Source organism: Centroberyx gerrardi, chromosome 14 (genome assembly GCF_048128805.1).
Source record: "Centroberyx gerrardi isolate f3 chromosome 14, fCenGer3.hap1.cur.20231027, whole genome shotgun sequence".
In the NCBI taxonomy this organism is placed as follows: domain Eukaryota; kingdom Metazoa; phylum Chordata; class Actinopteri; order Beryciformes; family Berycidae; genus Centroberyx; species Centroberyx gerrardi.
The window spans coordinates 5,516,257-5,537,571 of NC_136010.1; the positions used below are offsets into that span (position 1 = coordinate 5,516,257).

At 41.5% G+C, this 21,315-nt stretch overlaps 1 protein-coding gene across 1 annotated transcript in view; it reads left to right on the forward strand.

Annotated features, from left to right (window-relative positions):
- The first annotated feature begins 8,515 nt into the window (after window positions 1-8,515).
- Window positions 8,516-21,315, forward strand: part of sema3h (sema domain, immunoglobulin domain (Ig), short basic domain, secreted, (semaphorin) 3H) — a 65,392-nt gene continuing 52,592 nt past the window's right edge. Inside the window, 1 exon segment of the mRNA XM_078288252.1 lies at window positions 8,516-9,225. Within this exon segment, the coding sequence (XP_078144378.1) occupies window positions 9,117-9,225 (109 nt within the window). The 5' untranslated portion in view covers window positions 8,516-9,116.

The window sequence follows — 21,315 nt, forward strand, 5'->3', positions numbered from 1 at the left end:
GGTGCTACATGTAACGTTTTAACATCAATAAATCATTACCAGATTCATTTTGAGACATTAGTATAATCACTGTAAACAAATGAGATCATTGCCAAGAAGATTGGCAGCTTCTACCAGCCTCTTTGCTGGAATTTACATCGTGAGCCACCAGGTCGGATCTGGAGGGAAATCTGCTGGATCGCTTTACGGCACAAAACAGGAAGTGGTTCTGTTCTTCCAGGGCAAACGGAGCTAAAGCTGAAAGAGTTTCTGGCAGCAGATGGTGGAAGGAAAGGAAAGAAATCACTAAAATCACTTCCAACATGGGAGGGGGACAGGAACCAAAGGACTTATGGGAAATGTAGTTAACAATAGCACTGGTGTGAGATAGAAGCGACCAATCGTCTCCACCGTGCTCTCATTTGTTTACAGTACTTACACCAAGGTATCACAATTAATTTAGCAACATAGTGATGTTTAAAAATGCTACACATCGCACCTTTAATGACCTGCTGAGGGCAATGAGGGCACTTTGGAGAGAGGGAGAGAGAGAGAGAGAGAGAGAGAGAGAGAGAGAGGAAGGAAGGAAGGAAGGAAGGAAGGAAGTCCGTCACTGCCTCCTCCACCCAAACCGGAGGCCCGGCATCGTGTTAAAGGCTGATAGAGCGAACAGTCCGGCTCTTTCTGCTGCAACACATGAAGAGATGAAGAGAGAGGTGGTGAGAGGGCCTGGCTGGAAACACACACACACACACACATGCGCGCACACACACACACACAGGAGAGAGAAGAAAGAACACACATTTATTCTGAAAGAGGAGAGAGAAACACTGAGAGAACACCCACATCAAAAGGTGAGAGAACGTAAACAGCACACACACACACACACACACACACACACACACACACACACACACACACGCATATCATTTCATTCCCATTCCCCGGCCAGCCCATGTGTGTGTGTGTGTGTGTGTCTCTCTCTCTTCCCTCCGCGAGCCCTTCCTGCCGCTGCCGCTGCCGGAGAGGGAGTAGCGCGCGGCTCAGCTGAACCGCCGGCTTTATATACCGCTCTATTTTTAGCCCCTCGCGAGCCCAACTATTTTTAACCAATATGAGCTCATCGCCCGCCGGAGCTGTCCAATGGGGCGAGAGGGAGAAGAGGGAGCCGTCCAATGGGAGAGAGGGAGAGGAGCGAGGAGGGCGGGTTACACAAGACTCCATTATCTGCAGTGAAACAGCGAGCGAGGCGGAGAAGAAGGACAGACCTCTCACTCTGACCCTATTTCCAGGTCCCACAATCATATGTTTTCAGTGTAAAGTTCCACAGCGATTTCTTCGTAGGGAAAATGAACGGGGTTTCACATAATCGTCTCTGTCACAGTCTGCGTTTAATGCAGGATTTTCAAAGTCGGCCCATTTTTACCATCGTATATTTATGTCTCTAATGGCACTGGGTCCGTTGATTTCTGTAACCGTTTTCTAGTCTAAGTAGCATTTTTTCTAGCGACAAGCTAAACACTTCAGCGCATGTCATTTGCATCACCCGCTGGTGACGTAGCGTAGGTCTCCCCCCGGCAGACCTCTCTCCCTCTACTCTCTCTGTCTGTCTCATCTGAGCTCCTACACCGCCACGTTTGCTGAATCGATCGCATATCTTTGATTTTCACGTTTCCTACTGTAAATATTTCTATTAAATTATTGTTGTATATATATACCATTGTTGTTAATGGTTGTTTGTTGTTAGTTTCTTCAATTCTAGTCAATCAAGTATTTTTGCTAGCTAGCGAAACGTGTGGAGTGGTGGGGGTTGCTAAGCAACGTACAAGTGTTTAGCTTGTTGCTAGCAAAAATACTACTTGGACTAGAAAACGGTTACAGAAATCAATGGACCCAGTGCCATTAAAGACATAAATATACGACGGTAAAAATGGACCAACTTTGAAAATCCTGCATTAAACACAGACTGTGACAGACGATTATGTGAAACCCCGTTCATTCTCCCTACGGAGAAATCACTATGGAACCGTGAGCCATATTTGGGCATGGCTGACGTCATTCGACTTACGAGGTCTATTGGCGTTAATAGAAAAATTGTTAGATATGGCCGATATTGCATATAGCTTCCATTAAAAAAAAAAAACACAGCTAAGATGTATTTGGATCAAATAACGCACAAGGCCAAAGTATCATTAAAGGAATAGTTCACTGCAAAATGAATCATTGTCCTCTCATGTGACATAGGTAGCCTAATGTTTTGGCCCTAATAATGGATTCTGGATAATATTGGGGTTCCTCTGTTATGCATTCTTTATTTGTGGAGGTGGATTCTGATGCAGGTTTTGAAGCTGCAATGAATAAAATAAAAACGCAACATCCTCACCATGGTTGTTAGCAAAATATTTTTTTAAATTCAGTAATGCAGTAAAATATGTAATTACTTCGTCATATGTCATTTCATATACGTCATTATTTTACCCATTTTAAGAACAGAACGACAAACAGGATCCATTAATTTTCACCATGAGTGATAAAAAATGGGTCTGGATATAACCTGAAAGACCTGAAATTATGAAGACTTTTATACTCACTCCCATGTCAGCTGAAACTCCAGCTGACGTTGTTAAGAACACCAAACACACAGCAAGTTAGCTACTGCAGCTAATTGAAGTGAATGGGGTTTAATTGTTTAGAGTTGCAAAAACAGCCATAACTGACCACCAAATTTCTCTGTTTTGTGGCCAAACAACTGCACTGTAAATATAAATGACCTATATTTATCTATTTATCTATTATGTAGCATTATTCTAGGGGTAGAGGAAACTTCTTCTTGTGTAGCATGGCAACCCAAACAAGGAAATCTGCTGATTCTGTTTAAAACTCAGCACCCAGTAGGAGGCTGCCTTATTGTAGCTTGTACTGCTACATACTGGGGTTAAATATAGTTTTGCCTCACAGTGCAATTGTTTTGCTACAAAACACTTTGGGTTATGTCTCACAGGTGTTTAGAAAAAAATCACTGGCCATTTCATGCCCTTTTAGAAACTCAAAACAACCAGACAAAATCACTCATACGAATTTGAATGGACTTTCCGCTGTCATGGGGGTGAATAGACATGACATGATGAGATTTTCATTTTGGGGTGAACTGATCCTTTAACTCCCAGGATTAAAAATGAGGATGTTTTGATGACTAGGCCTAGTTCAGGGACAAAACTGAAGGAGGAGAGCGCATGAGCGAGATTTGCAGACCGGAAACTCGGTCTTTTTTTTATTTTCTCACTATTGAGTGATTCATCTTCTCAATAGACGATCTTCGGTGATGACTTTTCTCTCTCTCTCTCTCTCTCGGTCTGTCTGAGGTGTTTTTGTTGTTATGACTTTTCCTAAACGCTGGGACGGGATTGCCCCATGACAGTGAGTCACGCAGACTCCCACCTATTCCGTTGTATCCCAAAGTTTTATTTCGGGCCTCTGCACCGAAACGCCCCGCCCTGCACTCTCTGCGTTTACTGTGACGGGACAGGAGTTTAGTCTTTCCCCATGACACATTTCACTTGGTAAAGAAACTATCAGCCTATAGCATATTTTCCTTATGAGGTCCCTATCATTTAATTAATCAGCCTTATTGATATTATCCAACCACTGTGTTAACGTTTCATAGCAGTTTCAATAAATTCTTATTTTCTTTACTATAGGTTCAATATAAAGTGCAGGCTATCCTTTCGCACCGAGCGCGCTCCCGTCAGCCGCGCCGCCGCACCCCTAGTTTCCACCACATCATGACGGGCGCGCGCGGGGAATATGAATCCACTCTCTCCTTGACTCACTCAGCCTGCCAGAAACTACATCACATCTGGTTAATGTCACTACAAAGGAGGCATGCCGAAAATACTGGACTGCATTCCAAATGCTGTGATTGGTTAAAAAAAAAAAAAAAAGCTATCTGAAATTCTTTGGTCAGTATTTTTAAAAGGATAGCCCTTATGAAAAAGACCTATAGCACTCCGATAATACATTTTAGAATGATGAAAATATCACAGCAAAGCTAAACTATATATAATAGCCTGTATGAATGTTATTGTCATAATATAATGAAACCATAGGAGATTAAAAAACAGCATAAAGTCACTATAAACTCACTATTGACAATCAAAGATACACTGTTAGTCTCTATAAGACTTTTACAGTGATTTGTCATTAGGGATATACTGTATTTCTTTCCTCAAAAACATAAGTATTTTGTAAGAAAAGGTCTTAAACTGACTCATAACTTCAACAGTAGCTCACAATGTGCATTCCTTGCATGCCAGCAGTCATTTTTGGCATTTTTGGCATCATCTTTTCAAGTGATGGGAATCTCATTTTGGAATGAAACTCGTCTTATTTGAAGGAATATGTGTGCTATGGGGCAGTATTTGTGTATTTGAATGTATAAAATTGGACAAAAGAATTATGACAGAAAAATCTAGCCTGTGTCTTTCTTACCAAGGAACTAAGATGTTGTGATTATCAACGCTGCAGTGTGAAGGCAGTGGGCTGAACTGAAAGTGGGTCACATGAAGAGTCAAACTGGATCCAAAATTAATTCAGGAGAATCTGGTATTCACAGTTGCAGTTTAACAAGCCCTACTTCTCCAAGACAGGCTGAGAAGCAGCTTAAAAAACATTTTCTTTTGGCCAAAACTAGTTTATATGCTCCATAATAATCACAGGCAAACCACCAAAAATAAATTTAAAGAAAGAGTTTTGTTGCATCTTTTCTTTAACATGATCCTATAAAAATGACACCTGTCCCTAGTGAGATAGATAGATAGATAGATAGATAGATAGATAGATAGATAGATAGATGCCTACTTCAGACTATGTTGGCCATTCAATATAGATTTTAAATTAATATAATCTTCATGTACAATTACATTTTAGGTCAATTTTCTGCATACTTTCAAACATACCTTTAAACATAATCGGAAGTGTATTTGTTCCATGTATTTTCCCCGTGTCTCTCCTCCAGGTATTTACAACATGGTGTTTTATCCAGTCTCACACTGACCTCTAGCGGACAGCAGCTGTCATCACAGTATATTTTGTAAGTCCTATCAACATCAAGTCAGTTAGTCAGGATTTGAATGAATAAATAAATAACTGAAAACAGGTGAATTTTCTTCCTTGATGCTTGTATTTCAACTTTTTTTTTTGTGTGTGTCACATTTTCATTTCCTGGACTCTGTCAAGGTCACGACACATTTCCTACTCATTGGCAATGGAGACAGTCTACTAATTCAAATTAAAAAAGGACCAAAACAGGTTTTTCCACTAGCGCTGTTTTCATTCCGTTCGTAGTATCTGATCTGGGCGTACTCCCTACTCCTACTCTCGCGGGATTTCGGAAGCTTTAGCAACGCGATATCACAGCGATATCAGGTAGTCAACAGGGAGTAAACAGAAGATGGCAGCACGGTCTTAACTATGGGATGGATTCAGGCTCTCACCGACAACAAATGTGAGTTCAATAGGGGGGTTTCCAGACATTTTTTATTGCTGAATATGATTTTGGGACAAAACTGGACAGCTGTTGATACTGTAGGCGGGAGACAACAGCGTGGAAAGCTCTGATCAAAATATACATTCCTAAATAATTCCCCCACTGTCTTCAGAGTGAAATAATAGTGAAAAATAAACTGTAAGAAACTTTTATTTGCAAGTTTTGAATGCATTCTTTCACTCTGACATGGATGGACTCCGATAGGCTGAACTATTTTCAAAGAAAATGCCTTTAGAGCTGACTCATAACTTTCACAGTAACCCATGATGTGCTTCACTTGTATGCCAGCAGTCATCATGTCAGAAAATCATGGAAATATCTTCGGGAATTTATGTGCTATATGAACCAGTATCGTGACCGTTTAAATATATAAAATGGGGCAAAAGTGTTACAGAATAAAAATACAGCCTGTTTCTTCTTCACTGTCTGCAAAGGAACCAAAACATTTTCATTCTCGGCTCTTGATAGAAGCTTTCCATGAGTTTTGAATGTATTTTAAAGTTGCAAGTGGTTTTGCTTTCATTTTCATTTGATTTTTTTTTTATTTTTTTTATTTTTTATGTAAGTGACCTTTTGGGAGGAAAGGTTCATCCAGCTATTCATCAGTGCAGGGACAACACAATAATAAATTCCAGTGTTATGGCTCTCATTAAAACTTATTAAGATCATATGATTAATGAAGGATTTAATGAATCTGTCCCTGCCTGCACCTCCTCCGTCCGGCACCAGTGATGGAAATAAAAAGCAGCGTAAATTATGACCTGAATTATGATCATTAAAGGCCAAACAGCCACCAATATAAACACAACTCAGTCATATTTTCAGAAAAGCCTGAATTTATGCTTGTTTTTCCATTGCCTAAAAAGGTTAAATAAACCCCATAAAAGAGAACAACATGATAATAAAAAAGACACATAATTTAACATGATCTTACATTTAAATCTAGAATTAAAGGCAAGTAATCGCCCATCAGAAAGTAAATCAGTCCTCATTAAGTGTTGCATGAAACACACACACAGAGAGAGAGGGGATGGGTGAGACTGACAATGAGCTCAGCAGCCAGATCTCACACACTAATTGACTAAATGACGTCACTCGTTCAATAGGAATCAGAGGCTTTTTTGTACAAGCTAGTTGGGATGTCGTTAGTCTAATTAACAAGGCGGCTGATTACAGGGAAGATTGGCGAGGAGCTCCAGATGATTCTGTTTTATTGTCTCTAGTCTTTGGGGATGGAGGAACAAAACCAAACTGAAGTTACTGGTGGGGAATCGACAGCTTGCTCCAGGACACTTCAGCAGGGTGGGTTGGTTCAGTCTCTCTAACCACTAGGCTTCTTCTTCTTCTTCTTCTTCTTCTTCTGTTCAATAATTACAGATCAGACCGGCACATACGGGTATAATACGTTGTGACTCCGCCTCTACTTTGGGGATGGAAAGTGAAGACAGTATTGGTGTCAGTGTGTTTTAACATGATTTCATCAGAGGAGTTTGATCAGTCCGCTTAAGTATTTGTTCACTAAATGAAGTAAATTAGGAAAAAAACATGTCTTTAGATTATTGTGGGATTATTGTACGATTATTATTGATTATTGTGCCCTACCTGAACTTGGGGATTTCCAATATCTGGGAAAATGAAGGTTAATTGTGTAAAATGACTCAACTTCAGTGGCCAGACATCCCGATGCGTACACCTGATTAAATCACCAGGTAAATAAAAGTAAATGCCTTAAAGTGTCTTGTTGACCTGCTGTCGTTAACTTGAACGAGGGACTCCTCTGTCCATCAGCCACTCGCTAGAAGCTTCCGGTAAACTGCTAACGTTCAGGGTTACGAGGTGCGATCCACAACACCGCAACTTTCCTGCATGTTTTCCAATCTGTTATAGTATGGTACACATGCAGGCAACAGTCTTCAGTATGGACGATGGTCTTCTTCCCCCAAACCGGGGGGAAGATATGCTAATCAGCAGCCAGTCGGCCAGCGGCAGGCTCGCCCTCAGCCGGTTAAAAAGCTATATTAGGGTGTGTAAACATCGCCTTATAGGGTATCTCATTACATAATTAAACTAACTCTCATTAAAGAAACATATCTGCACTAATTATACAATAGCAAACAAGTGTGGAGAATAAATCATTTACTACTGAAGGATCCGAAAATCCTCGGAGGGAGAATCCACTTGTTCATTTGCACGCAACCTAAATTCATTATTTATCCCGGCGAGTGAATAAATTGTCCCTGCTAGCCTGCGACTGAACTTGAGCTGGTGAAAAATTCAGCCTGCGCTACCGAACACAATGAGCTGCTAGCTAACGAACACAGGGAGAGTTGTTGAACGAGGGAGAGAGAGAGAGAGAGAGAGAGGGAGAAAGAGAGAGAGAGAGAGAGAGAAAGAAATCTTTAATGATTGCATTTGGGTTAGGAGTAGAAATGGAGAAAATAATGAGTTACTGAGAGAGAGACAGAGAGAAAGAGAGAGAGAGGGGGAAAGACAGACTAAAAGTGAGAGCGAATGGTAGAGAGAGAGGAAGAGAGAGAGAGAGAGAGGAAGAGTGCCAGGAAGAGAAATTGATTGGGTGAGAGAAGTAGAGAGGAAGAGAGAGAGAGAGACAGAAAGAGAGGAACAGAGGGGAAGAGAGTGAGCGAAAGGCAGAAAAACGGTGAGAAAGAGAACGGGAGAAGGGGAGAAAAAGTGAGTGAGCGAGCAAAAGGAGAAGAAAAAGAAAGAGAGAGGGAAAGAGAAAAGAGAAGAGAGAGAGAGAGAGAGAGAGAGAGGGAGTGAGAGATGGGTCTAAAGATGAAAGCTGAATTGCCACCGTCTCATTTCCACTTTAAGTAGGTTTTCCCGGAGCAGTGAATAGGCGAGTGTGTGTGCGTTCGTGTGTGTGTGTGTGTGTGTGTGAGGGGCGGGCGTGATGATTTGGGATCTTGCTCCCTCCGCCTCCCACAGCTGCCAGAGAGAGAGAGAGAGAGAGAGAGAGAGAGAGAGAGAGAGAGAGAGACACACACACACAGCAGAGAGAGGCAGACAGCAGTCACATGTAGAGCGGAGCTGGAGGAGAGACGCAGCAGAAGAGGCTCAGGCAGCGAGACACCACTTAGTTTTTCTTGGAATACATTTTTCTCTGCGTCTCTGAAGCCCAACCACACACACTCACACTCACACACTCACACACACACACACACACATACACACATAAACGGACAAGTGCGTGTGTGTGTGTGTGAATTCTGCAGTTATTGATTACAAAGCGGTGAATCATATTCTGGACTTGGAATCTAAAAGTCTACTTGGACTAAGAGAGTGTGTGTTTTTGCAAGTGTGTGTGTTTGGATTCAGCATCACTGCGATTTGGACTTACCAGTGTTAACACTCGGACCAAGAGTGTGTATCGCGCGTGTGTGTGTGTGTGTGTGTGTGTGTGGGACTTGTGATTTGGGATCCAAATTGTGTTTTTAACAGCGCAACACTTGGACGAAGAGAAAGAGAGAGAGAGAGAGTGTGTGTTTTCAGCAGCTGCCGGAGTGCGACAGATTTGGACGGGGTGTGTGTTGTGTCAGTGTGTGTGTGTGTGTGTCAGTGTGTGTGTGTGATGAGGAGGATGTGCTGGCTGCTGGCGGTGGCCCTGCTGGCCCACCTGGGGCCCGGCCTGACGGAGGCGTGGAGAGCCTCCCAACCCAGACTGCAGTTCACACACTCAGGTAGGAAGGATGGACAGACGTTTTTCTTTTCTCTTTTCTTGGCGTTTTGTCTCTCTTTTTTGGTTTTCTGGTGGTCTGTAGCTTTCTCTCTCTCTCTGTCTCTCTCTCTCTCTCTCTCTCACTGTGTGGTAAACCTCTCTCTCTCCACACACACCTTTAGGTGAAGAAATGATGCAGTCTGATTACACCTTAATCACAATGAATCTCTCTCAAACAGTAAACTACCTCTCTCTCTCTCTCTCTCTTTCTCTCTCTCTCCACACACATTTAGGTAAAGAAACGATGCACCTTTTCTCTTTCTCATTCACTTTTCTTTCTCCCTTCTATTTATGCCCACGTTCTGTTATAACATACAATGTAAATGATACCTTTGCTTTTTTGTCTCCTTGCCTGTCTCTGGTTTCTCTCTCTTTCATGCTTTTCTCTCTTATTCGCTCTCTGTTTCTCTCTATTTCCCTTTCTTCTGCATTCTCCCTCTCTGTAATCAGCTATATTGAATTAGTCTTGCTGTCTTATTTTTGACATGAGAAAGTGTAATGCAGTCAAGAATAAACAGAGTTTAATTCCCAAATGACATATTCACCGTTTCAATAAACTGACTCTTAGAAAATGACTGCTGGCATGAAGGTAAAGCACATTATGGAGTTATTAGAGTTAGAAGTCAGCCTTAAGAGCTTTGCTTTATCTTTAAGGATAGATTCATCTGAAATATCAACTGATGGATTTCAGGTAGCAGTACTTTTACAAAACAGATATGTAATGAAACCCTTCATATGCAGATAGGAGGCCATTTTGGGGGGAGATGAGTATTGCCTCTGAGTCAGTTGATGATTGATTGATAAACTAGAAGGCAATCAGAGAACTCAAACCTCCGCCAACACTGTTGCAACAATTCAACTTGCTGTTACACCCAAGGGCATCATTCCTGTCATGTAAGTGAAATTGATTTCTTGACCCTGCCAACATCCCCTCAGGATCTGGAATTAAGCCAATTCAATTAAAGGTGCTTTATTGGCATGAAATACAAAAGTACTTATTGCCAAAGCAAAGTCAACAAATTCAGATCTTTAAGTCTCTGTCTCTGTTAGTAACAATAATCGCCTCATGGTGGAAATCTGAGATCCGGATCACCACCGAATCTAATCAATTGTTCCTTGGCTCAAGGCCTTCCTTAGCTCAACTGTCTGCCAAATCGCATGGAAATCCATACTTAAGTTTTTGGATAATCTTGCAGACAAACAAACTAACAGGAGCGAAAACATGAACTCCTCAGTGGAGGTAAAAGAGAGAAAGGGAAAGCCGTCCCTCCTGCTAACTGAAAATATGACATAAATCTCCTTTTTATCTGTAGATGTTGAGTGGAAAACTCTCCTCACTGTTCCCATATGGGATCATTAACTGTCTGCAGGTGTACTGTAGAGGATGGCATGAACACTGCCAGTGTGAAACGATGAAACGATTAGTCGATCAATCAATGAATGAATAATTTTTTGGCAATTATGTAAAAATACCAAACATTTGCTGGTTGCAGCTTCACAAACACTGAGATTTTGCTCCTTTTCTTCATTTCATATCATTATAAAATGAATATTTTGGGGGGGTTTTGGCTGCTGGTCAGACATTTTATAGACTAAATGATTCATCGAAAAAAGAATTGATAGATTAATCCATAATGAAAATTTTGTTGTTTGTTGCAGCCTCACTCAAAACGCTTTTTCTCTCTCTCTACCTCTCTTTCATCCTTTCTCTCTCTCTCTCTCTCTATGCACTTGTGCGACTGTACGGCACGTTGGATAAACACACATTTGAATCACATTACTGTTGTAATATGCGTTGGCAACAGTCGGTGCTCTTTGACTCATGCCAGTGAAGCTTCATCTGAATCTGAGTGTTGAAAAGTACCAAGACGTGCTGTCTGGCCGCTGTGGACGCGTGGACGTGGAGCTGGTGCAGCGTCTGTCGGGGTGCGGCGGGGCTGCGCCGACTTCTGATCATTCTTGGCGTTTGTTTTATCCTTCTTGGCGTAGCAGAGGGGTGGGGTTCGCCTCATAGGACAATACAGTAAGTGCTAGAAAGTTATGGGTATTTTTAACGTCATTTTGGTTTTTCTTACGTTGGAGCCAGGTCGGCCGCTGTGTTGTTGGGGTGGGTATCGTAATGTTTTCACCTGTTTTCTCAGGTTTTGATCTTTCGGCCCTCTCGGTTTCGCCGCGCAGACCTTTTTACAGTAAATCACCTTCAAATTAAGAGAGGGTCTGAGCGTCCGGCCCTTTAGTTACAGCCAGATAAACTCATCTCCCTCTAATCGTGTTGACCGAAGACACCGAGGAGCAAGGAACCGACTGATTACACGTTCTTACATAAGCCAAACACAAGAGGGTCTGCGAAGTACAAGTGATAAGACTGGAGCCGTCCAATCCTGACCTAGAAAGTACAGAGAGAGAGGGAGGGAAGGAGAGAGAGAGAGAGAGAGAGAGAGAGAGAGAAGGAGAGAGAGAGAGAGAGAGAGAGAGAGACTGTCAGATTTTCCCAGGTGGGAATTTGTCTCTAATGAAACTGGAATGTGAAGAGCTGCTAAAAGCCAGGTGTGTGTGTGTGTGTGTGTTTGTGTCCCTGCATGTGTTTGAGTGTCTGTAGTAAGGTGTGTGTGTGTGTGTGTGTCTGCATGTGCCTGATCGTGTGTGTAAAGGCGTACATGCATATGTGTGACTGTACGTCCTTGAATATGTGTGTGTGTGTCTGCAGGTGTTTGAGTGTGTGTAGGAAGGGGTGTGTGTGTCTGCGTGTGTGTGTGTGTGTGATTAAATAGAGCTGTTTCAGTTGCAGGATCCTTGCCCGCCTCACTGTCTTTGTTGTGTATTCTACTGAGGCGCGTCCTCATGTCTCTGAACAACACAGCCAAATGTGTGTGATGTTAATACAAAGTGATGTGGGAGGTGTGTGTGTGTGTGTGTGTGTGTGTGTATCATTTTTTCTCTATTCCACAGAGGCCAGTATGCTCGTCTTTGAACAAAAAGGGTAAAACGTGTGTGATGTGTGCAGGGATCTTCAGAGAGAGACGTGTTGAGCGTGTGTGTGTGCGTGTGTGTGTGTGTGTGTGTGTGTGTGTGTGTGCCTCTCTGTGGGAGCTCCATGCTGTGGTCATTTCCCTTCTCACCACAGAGATTTTTCTCAGATAGACTGTGGAGATTTTTGTTTTGGGATTACTGCAATTACAATTAACTCCCACTTCCAATTGACTGTTAGGTTATTCTGCAGCTCAGAGACGACACGGGATTGGATAACTCAAAACTAATAACAAAAACAGTATATCTTATGAAGTTTTAGGAAAATATAACGTATTTCATTCCATTTTGTAGAAAAATTAGCTATACCATAAAGAGCTAAGATAAGATGAGACTTTATGGGGAAATCTGGGCTTTGCAGCAGCAAATAGTAATAGAACACAGCAAGAAAAATAGAAGATAATTAAGAATATAGCAAAAGAGGATCATGCAAACATACACAACCAACAATTTCAACACCAGAACATGTTAAGTAGAAATGTATGAATGGAAGGCGCTGTGAAAAATAGCAGCAGTAGAAGTAGAAGTTATTCAAAAAAAAATCAAGATATGTATGATATGAGAATATACCAAATGATATGAAATATGTGCAGTTTGAAATATGTTATAAACATCAATCTATCTTTTTATATGCAATATGTAACAAATGAGAAGAAAAATGAGAATGTGAAGAAAAACAATGTGAAACTACAGCAGTATCACCAGTCAGTATATCAAAAACATTTCTATTTAGTAAGCAGCCCTGACTCGTTTTTTTGACGTGTTTCACTGTCATGCTAACAGTCATTTTGTCAGAGTGTGTGTAGGTTTTTATGAATGGTCGATGTCTCATATGAAACTCGTCATGTATACTTTTGCAGAATAAAAACCTAAAGGTCAGTCTCTGCTACAACAAAGGGAGTAGAGAGGAACAGATTCATATTCAGACTGGAACTTGCAGCTTATCATCAGATGGAAATGTCCCCAGCCTGCTAGCCCTGTGGCTCGTGTTTTACAGTCTGGGCTAGTGCTAAACTGCCGTCATGTGCCAGAGGGGAAAAATCACAGCCAGATAGATCCGTCTGTTGAATGCCCAAAATCCTTAAATGGCATTGTTAGAACTGTTAGAAAGAGAGAGAGAGAGAGAGAGAGAGAGAGAGAGAGAGAGAGAGAGAGAGAGAGAGAGAGAGAGAGAGAGAGAGAGAGAGAGAGAGAGAGAGAGAGAGAGAGAGAGAGAGAGAGAGAGAGAGAGAGAGAGAGAGAGAGAGAGAGAGAGAGAGAGGGAGAGAAGAAGAAGATAAGGTCCTTTACTGTTTGAGAGAGTCTTTGTGAGTGGTGAAATGTAATCAGACTGAGCAGACAGCTCCATGTGTCTGAGAAAACAACTTGAAATACTGAAATACATGTCTGATTACCTGCTGACCTCTCTCTCTCTTTCTCTCTCTCTCTCTCTCTCTCTCTCTCTCTCTCTCTCTCTCTGTCTCTCTCTCTCCCTCTCCCTGTCTCTCCCTCCCCTCTCTCCTCTCGGTCTCTCTCTCTCTCTCCCTGTCTCTCCCTCCCTTTCTCTCTCTCTCTCTCTCCCTCCCTCTCTCTCTCTCTCCCTCTCTGTCTCTCTCTCTCCCTGTCTCTCCCTCCCTTTCTCTCTCTCTCTCTCTCTCTCTCTCCCTGTCTCTCCCTCTCTCTCTCTCCCCCTCCCTCTCTCTCTCTGTCTCTCTCTCTCTCTCTCTCCCTGTCTCTCTCTCCCTTTCTCTCTCTCTCTCTCCCTCCCTCTCTCCCTGTCTCTCTCTCCCTCTTTCCCTCTCTCTCTCTCCCTCCCTCTCTCTCTCTCTCTCTCTCTCCTAATGACTAAATTATCCCAGTTATTCACTCAAACTTTATGTCGCCCACACACAGCAGTGGACTTAAAAATGCAGCCCCTAATGCACACACACACACACACACACACACACACACACACACACACACACACACACACACACACACACACACACACTAATAGGTCCATTATCCCGGCCATTCAGTGAGCGGCAGTGTGATTTTCTTGATGATAGATGGCAGATACAGATTGGGTCTCTCCACCCCACACACACACACACACACACACACACACACACAAACACACATACACACACACACACACAAAAGGGACATTTTACTGCCAAGGATTAGGTGAAATGTATAGTGGCGTGCACAGAGGACTAATGAACTAATCACATCGGCTAAGCCAGGAGAAAAGAATGGAAACCACACACACACACACACACACACACACACACACATGGACACACACACACACACACACACGGACACACACACACACACGGACACACGCGAAGACACACAGACACACATGGGAATGAGAACACACACACACAGAAACGTTTACAGACAAATGTACATGAGCAAATACAATCACACAGAAGCAAGAACATGCAAGATGCTGTACACACACACACACGTACACACACACATGCACACTCATACAGAGGAAAGTTTACACACATATACACATGCACACACAATCATATAGAAGTAAGAACATGTACACACACACAAAAGCAAGCATGTAGACAACAAGTTACACACACACACACACACATGCAGAGGAAAGTTTACACACATACATGCACACACACAATTATATAGAAGCAAGAATATATACACACAAAAAGCTCACATATGTGCTTTTGCATGCACACATACGTACACACACACACACACACACACAAAACCAAGCATGTAGACAGACACACAAGGTCCACACACACATATACAAACAAACAGAGAAGCAAAAACACATTTGTGGACACACACACACACACACACACACACACCATAATGCTGTCACAGTTCCCCCTGTCAGATTCATAAACACTTCATTAGAATATGAAGATGCATCTTTGCAATCCACAAAAAATAAGCTGCTAAATGATTCGAGGCGGTTTATTTATTATGATTTATTAAGTTGGTGTGAATCTGTTTCCTGGTGGAGTCTGACTCATGTTTTATTCATGCAGCAGTCGCTCAGTGAATCGGCTCGCTGGAGACATTTAATGTTGATCAGTCACTGGAGATGATTCAGATCGAATCATATCAGTTTATTAGATTGTTTGGTTTGAGTGGAGCGCTGTGGTTTTGACCCTTGACCTCCTTGATTTTTTACGTTTTTTGATGTAACTTGCTCTGGAGAAGGGCGCAGCTAAACGCCCAAACTGTAATGAAAATGCAAATGAGTCATTATGCGTCTTTTCATCGTATTAGTATGCAAATTACCTGGTTATAATATAGATTAGTTCATTACCCAGTTGCCGGAATATGTTTCATATTCCTTAAAAATTCACTTCCTTACGGAAAAAATGAAATCTTCGTCCTCATGTTGTGTCTTTTATCCTCAGTAATTCCTTAAAACTTCTTGTCAACAAAAAACTTACAAGAAACTTAAGGAAGCATTAACAGCTATAGTTGAATAAAGTCTAGACATGGCTGAGTTTTGTTTTGTTTTGTTGTTGTTTTTCTGAGGGAGAAAGAAAGTGTGACCAGAGTGTTTGGTGACAGGAGCAACCTGACAGAGCTAACTGACCAGCAGTGATCAGTTTAATTGGCGACAGCTGGACTCCAATCAAGTCAATCAAGTGCAGACATCTGAGGAACATTCAAAGGAGTTTGGATGAACCTTAACTCATGCCTTGTCCAGACTAAGCCGGGTAAATTTAAAAACGCATCTTTATTTCTCCGTTTCGGCCTTCCATCCACACTAAGATGGCGTTTTTCGACCACCGAAAACGGAGCTTTCTGAAAACGCTCTCCAAAGTGGATAAATCTGAAAACGCCGGCTTCGTGTTGTAGTGTGGACGGAGAAAACGGAGCTTTTCAAAAACGCTGACGTGGGATTGTCATGTGATCTCAGGCGGAGGTCACACTCCCAAAAGACTCCCAGTCTGTATTCTCCGTGGCTTTGGCGGTCTTGTAGTCGTTCGTTACTTTCAAAAGCAGCTCAACTTCGTCGTCTGTCCTGACAAAGAAGTCAAACAAAGACAAAGTTTGGTCCGTCTTTTGTCGTGATTTGGACATCTTGTTGCCCAATAGGGTAGATTTCACCGTTTTCCTATATTTTTTGCGTATAAGTGTGGACGGGAAACTTTTAGAAAACGGCATGGAAACGCTAGTGTGGACGGAAACGCAAATGACACGAAACGCCGTTTTCAAATTTACCCGGCTTAGTGTGGACATGGCCTCAGTTTGGAGTGTCACTGAAAAGGAGCTGAATGCTTATTGACTAAGAAGATTCAAGCTTTTAATTTTTAATTAAATTGTAAAAAATAAGCAAATTAAAAAAAAAAATCCACTTTATGGGTCAAAGTGTATTGATCAGTTGACAAAAACATGTTTCCTCATCAGGTAGGATGAGCTTCTCTTCCTCTGGTCTTTGTTTCCTTTGATTTTCAGATATTTTTGCTGCTGTAGTAACTTAGCTAGCTAGCGATGCTTTAGCTACAAAAAAATCTTATATTGTTGGACGTTGTAAATCCCCAGCTGACGCCAGGCTGTAATTACAACCTCTGTCTGTTCCAGTGGTCCAGATCAGAACAACAGGGAAGACATGGATGCCAAAAGATTTTCTTTGTCCAGTGTAAAATACTGTTCCCCAGGCAACAGCTAATGTTGACAAGTGCAACTTTACATTTCAAATTACATGTTTAACCATTTACCACACAGGTGTAAATCAAACTGTATTTTGAGTGTATAAACATGTCAACAGTGATGCTGTGTAGTGTTTACAGTGTACACCGCCATGCTGACGTCACGACAGATAACTGCAACTCCAAAAACTCGGGGTCGAGTTTCTTACTTGGAATTTGAAAATGAAGAAGTAGTAGAAAGTCAGAACTTCCGACTTTCTGACATCTCTCGAACGCAGCAATTGGCCTGTGGAATGATCACAACCGAAATCACAATCACAATAATAATAAAAAAAAAATCAATAATCACAATCGTATTTAAGCTGGATTGTGGCAAAGTATTTTTCCTTGCTTAAGGAATCAATCTGAGATGTTTGTCCCAACTCTCTCAGACAATTTCCTAAACTTAAGTAAAATTTAAATCTTAAATTAAAAAAAAGAAAAGTTTTGTCCAACCAACCACAGGTGTTATCTGACCAGTTGTTTGAGGTCATAAGGTCAGAATGTCACTGCAGCGTTGAGGTGTCTGCACCATCTTCTCTCTCTCTCCAAACTTACCTTTCTCTTTCCTCTGCAAACTATCTAATAAAGCACAAAAGCCTTCAAAGCAATATTAAAAACCAAGACATATTTCATTATTCATTTATTCTTTCAGATCCGTCTCTATCTAGGCCAGTGTTTCCAGGCTCAGGGCTGAGGATGCTGCTGAGATGTGGCTTTCTCCGGGACGCTTATCTGGCACAGAATCGGGCTTTTCTCTATTATTAATTTTAATGGAAGCCGTCCCTGAAGGTGTCCGCACCGCCGCTCGGCGCTATTCAAGTCAACAGGCAGCTGTTAGCTGGTTCCACAGAACAGAAGAGACGGAGAACATCTCATGTAGGACGCTTGTTTTCTCTGGGAACCATGCTGTCAAAAGTGATTTTTCCAGGTTGCATGTATGCTAATCTGGCAAACTATGAACTATTTATAGTCTGTTAAACTATCACTAAATATTATTAGTACCCTATAGTGTTATATTCACTCTACTTCATGTTGCAGGGTCTTGAAAAGACTTGGCTGCGTTCACACGTTTTTTTGTGTGGAGAAATAAAAACGTCATCTGATATTAGCTGAGCAGCTGCTAGCTCGCTAACTAACTTAGCTGGTTAGCACTTCCAGCAGATAATACAGTGTTGAGCAACAAGCAAAGGCTTACCAGATATTCCCAATACACGTCCAGTATGATCCACACCGCCTCTTTATGATTGGTGTTGCAGTAACGAAACTTCACACAAACAATTTCTTCATCGGCACTTTCTCCATCTTTGTTGTTGTTGTGGGAAACGGCGAGCCTCCTGTGTAGCATAAAAACCCCGCTTCTCCTTCACCGTGATTGGTTGGCTGAGGAGAAAACGGTTCACGTCACCCAAAAAAAGCGCTCCACTCTGCCAAAAAAGAGAGCGACCGTCTTTTGTGCGCCTTGCAGCAGCTCCACATATCTTAAATAAGGCGGTGGCAGTTTTGAAAAAAAAAAAAAAACAACCTATATGTGAACACAGCCTTAAACTAAGCCTTATAATAATACAGCCTCCTATAGTGGCCTCATTAAAAACGAGACTTGTCCGGTTAAAGATCCTCTGCTGTTTAAGATTTAAGATTTAAGTCCAGAATATTTTTCTTGCGGCCCAACTTTAGTTCCTTACCCAGACATTAAAAACCACTGATCAATGGGTCTGTGTTTCATGGTTTTCTCTCGTCGTGGACAGAGACGGTGAGCGGAGTCTAATTACATCCCTGCTTTGGCAACAACAGCCCATGACAACAGTGGACATGCTGTAAATTGAACCTCGTGGGGTTTCTGCTGTTAATATCAGAGGCTATCTTTAGCCCCAAGCCTGTAATTAAGAAAAAAACACAGGCTTCACATTTCATCCATTTCCCTGAAGTATTCATTTCCTCCACTATGGTCTAACTTCAATGATCCAGAGCCCAGTTTTTCACCTTTCCCTCCCTGGCTTTAATATCTGTACTCATTTATCTAGCATATATAACCATTCAAGGGACACAGAAAAAGGTTTTTATTTCTACTATCCAGGCGCCGTGAGTCCCTGAAATGCCTAAAATGTAAGAGAAGCAGCGCACGGTGTTTTAATGAGATGGGTCGATGGGATAAATTTCCTATTTTACATCATGTTGGCTGAAAAAGTCGAAGAAACCGTTATCTGGACGTCCTGGGTTGTTTTCTCAGCTTTGTCCAGAAGTCTTACCTCTGTGTTTCTCACAGCATTCCTTTCCCTTTTGCTCCATGAGGGAATTTAATCCACAGAGGCACACTTGACTTGTTGGCCAGTTGGGAGCCAGAAGTAGTTAAGACCAACTCCAACCATTAGTTTACCTCATTAGCTGTAGATTAGGGCAGACTGGTGGCGTCTCGTGTGTGAGGACGGTTAGAGGAACCGGCATATGTGGAGTTTCATTCCCAGATGAGATGTCCACCATTAGAGAAAGGTGACATCTATTTTTATACAATGAAAATAAAGTACATTATTGGTTACTTTTAACACTCATCTAAAGACCTTTGCATACAAAATCAGAGGTGTGACCAAGTCAACTTTGCTCGACCCTAACCCTAAACCCTAACCCTAACCCTAACCACTAACCAAGTCAGTCTCAAGTCTTGAGGCACAAGTCTCAGGTCAAGTCTCAAGTCTAAATGTAGATTACCAAGTCAAATCCAAGTCCATGTCATTAATGTCAAGTCTCAAGTCTAAATGTAGAACAGCAAGTCAAGTCAGAACAAATCAAGAGTCCAGTATCAATTTAATATCTTAAAGAAAACTAAATATCTAGGACTTTTCAATGCAATCTGGTTTTAATAGGATAAAAACTTGGTAAGAGCATCATGAGTTTGATTTCTATAATCAGTTTCAACTATAAATTTCAACAGAATTGAAATTCAGTCGTCTGCTGGAACAAATCTCATCACTTTCAATCTAAGTCATTTACACAAACACAAGATCTCAAGTCAAGACTTTAGAAACCTTTTCAAGTCATCAAAGTACAAGTCAGAATCAAGTCCCAAGTCACCAGAACCCAAGTCAAGTGAAGTCTCAAGTCTTCTCTTCATGCATCAAGTCAAGTCTCAAGCAATTAAAACTGTGACTCGAGTCTCCACCTCTGTACAAAATAGTTGAGTTTCTGAGGATAAATCATCTTTGCTTGGTACTGAGGAATTTCAGATTCAGCATTTTGTATTGAAACCCTTCATATCAAGATTTCCCGTTTTGAAAAAAATCCATGTATTGAATTTTTACGGTAGCAGGATCGCATAGTGAGTACAGAGAGTGGCCTTCAACCAGAAAACCTGAGTTTAAACTAATTAAAGTATATCATTTTAATAACGTTATGTCTTTTGATCCCCATATTGAAAGGCTCTTTTTGCCCCAAAATTGGAAAAAAATGGAACTAGTAGAATCCTATGTAGCCTCGGACATTTACACCGTCACAGAAGATCTGATCCTTAACCCTTGGCGGTGCCGATCTGACGTTCCCACGGCTGCGTAAACAAGGACAAACCACAAGAATCTGATATTCCCTGTTCTGTCAGCTATGGGAAGATCAGACGAGCGCCGCAAAAGGTTGGAAGTCAGACTTCCCGTTCCTGTTTAAATAGAACCAGGACTTCATCGGGAAAACAGGAGAGAGGATGTACAGCGACAGACCGTTGATTGTTACTGTCCAGCTGAGGCTTTAAACCTGGAACCGGTCAAGAGTTTTCACCTATAAAGTTGATTGTAAATATGCAGCGAATGATTTTCATAGTGATCCGGATCTGGGATTTCCGCCATTAGATGATTTTTTAGCTCCAACTATGAAACCAACAGAGATACAGACTTGATTCCAAATCCTAAGGGTGTGTTTGCAGGATAAAAAAATCTATTTAACTTAAAATTTAAGTGATATTCATGAATGATGTGTTTGTAACAGCATCAGCGTCTTTTTTTTTTTTTTATCTCTTTGCTATGTTCTTTTTTTTTTATAGTACCTTCAGTTTTTATGTATGTTTTATTCCTTGCACTTGTTCCTTGTTGTGAAGCACTTTGTAACTTTGGTTTTGAAAAGTGCTCTATAAATAAAGTTTGTTATTAGCTAGTGTAGCGTTGGCGGAGGTTTGCACTCTCTAAGTACCTTCTAGTTTGATCTTTCTTTGCCTTTTTACATTAGTGGGATTGTGAATAAATGTCTGTTCCAATCCTCTGATCAGCGTTTAACTGCCGGTTTAACTGTGAAAGTGAAGCGGGGCTCTGTGCTCAGTGAACCCTCCCCGGATAAATAGAACAAATAGAGATGAAAAAATAAATTAGATTAAAAGATAAACAGGGAAC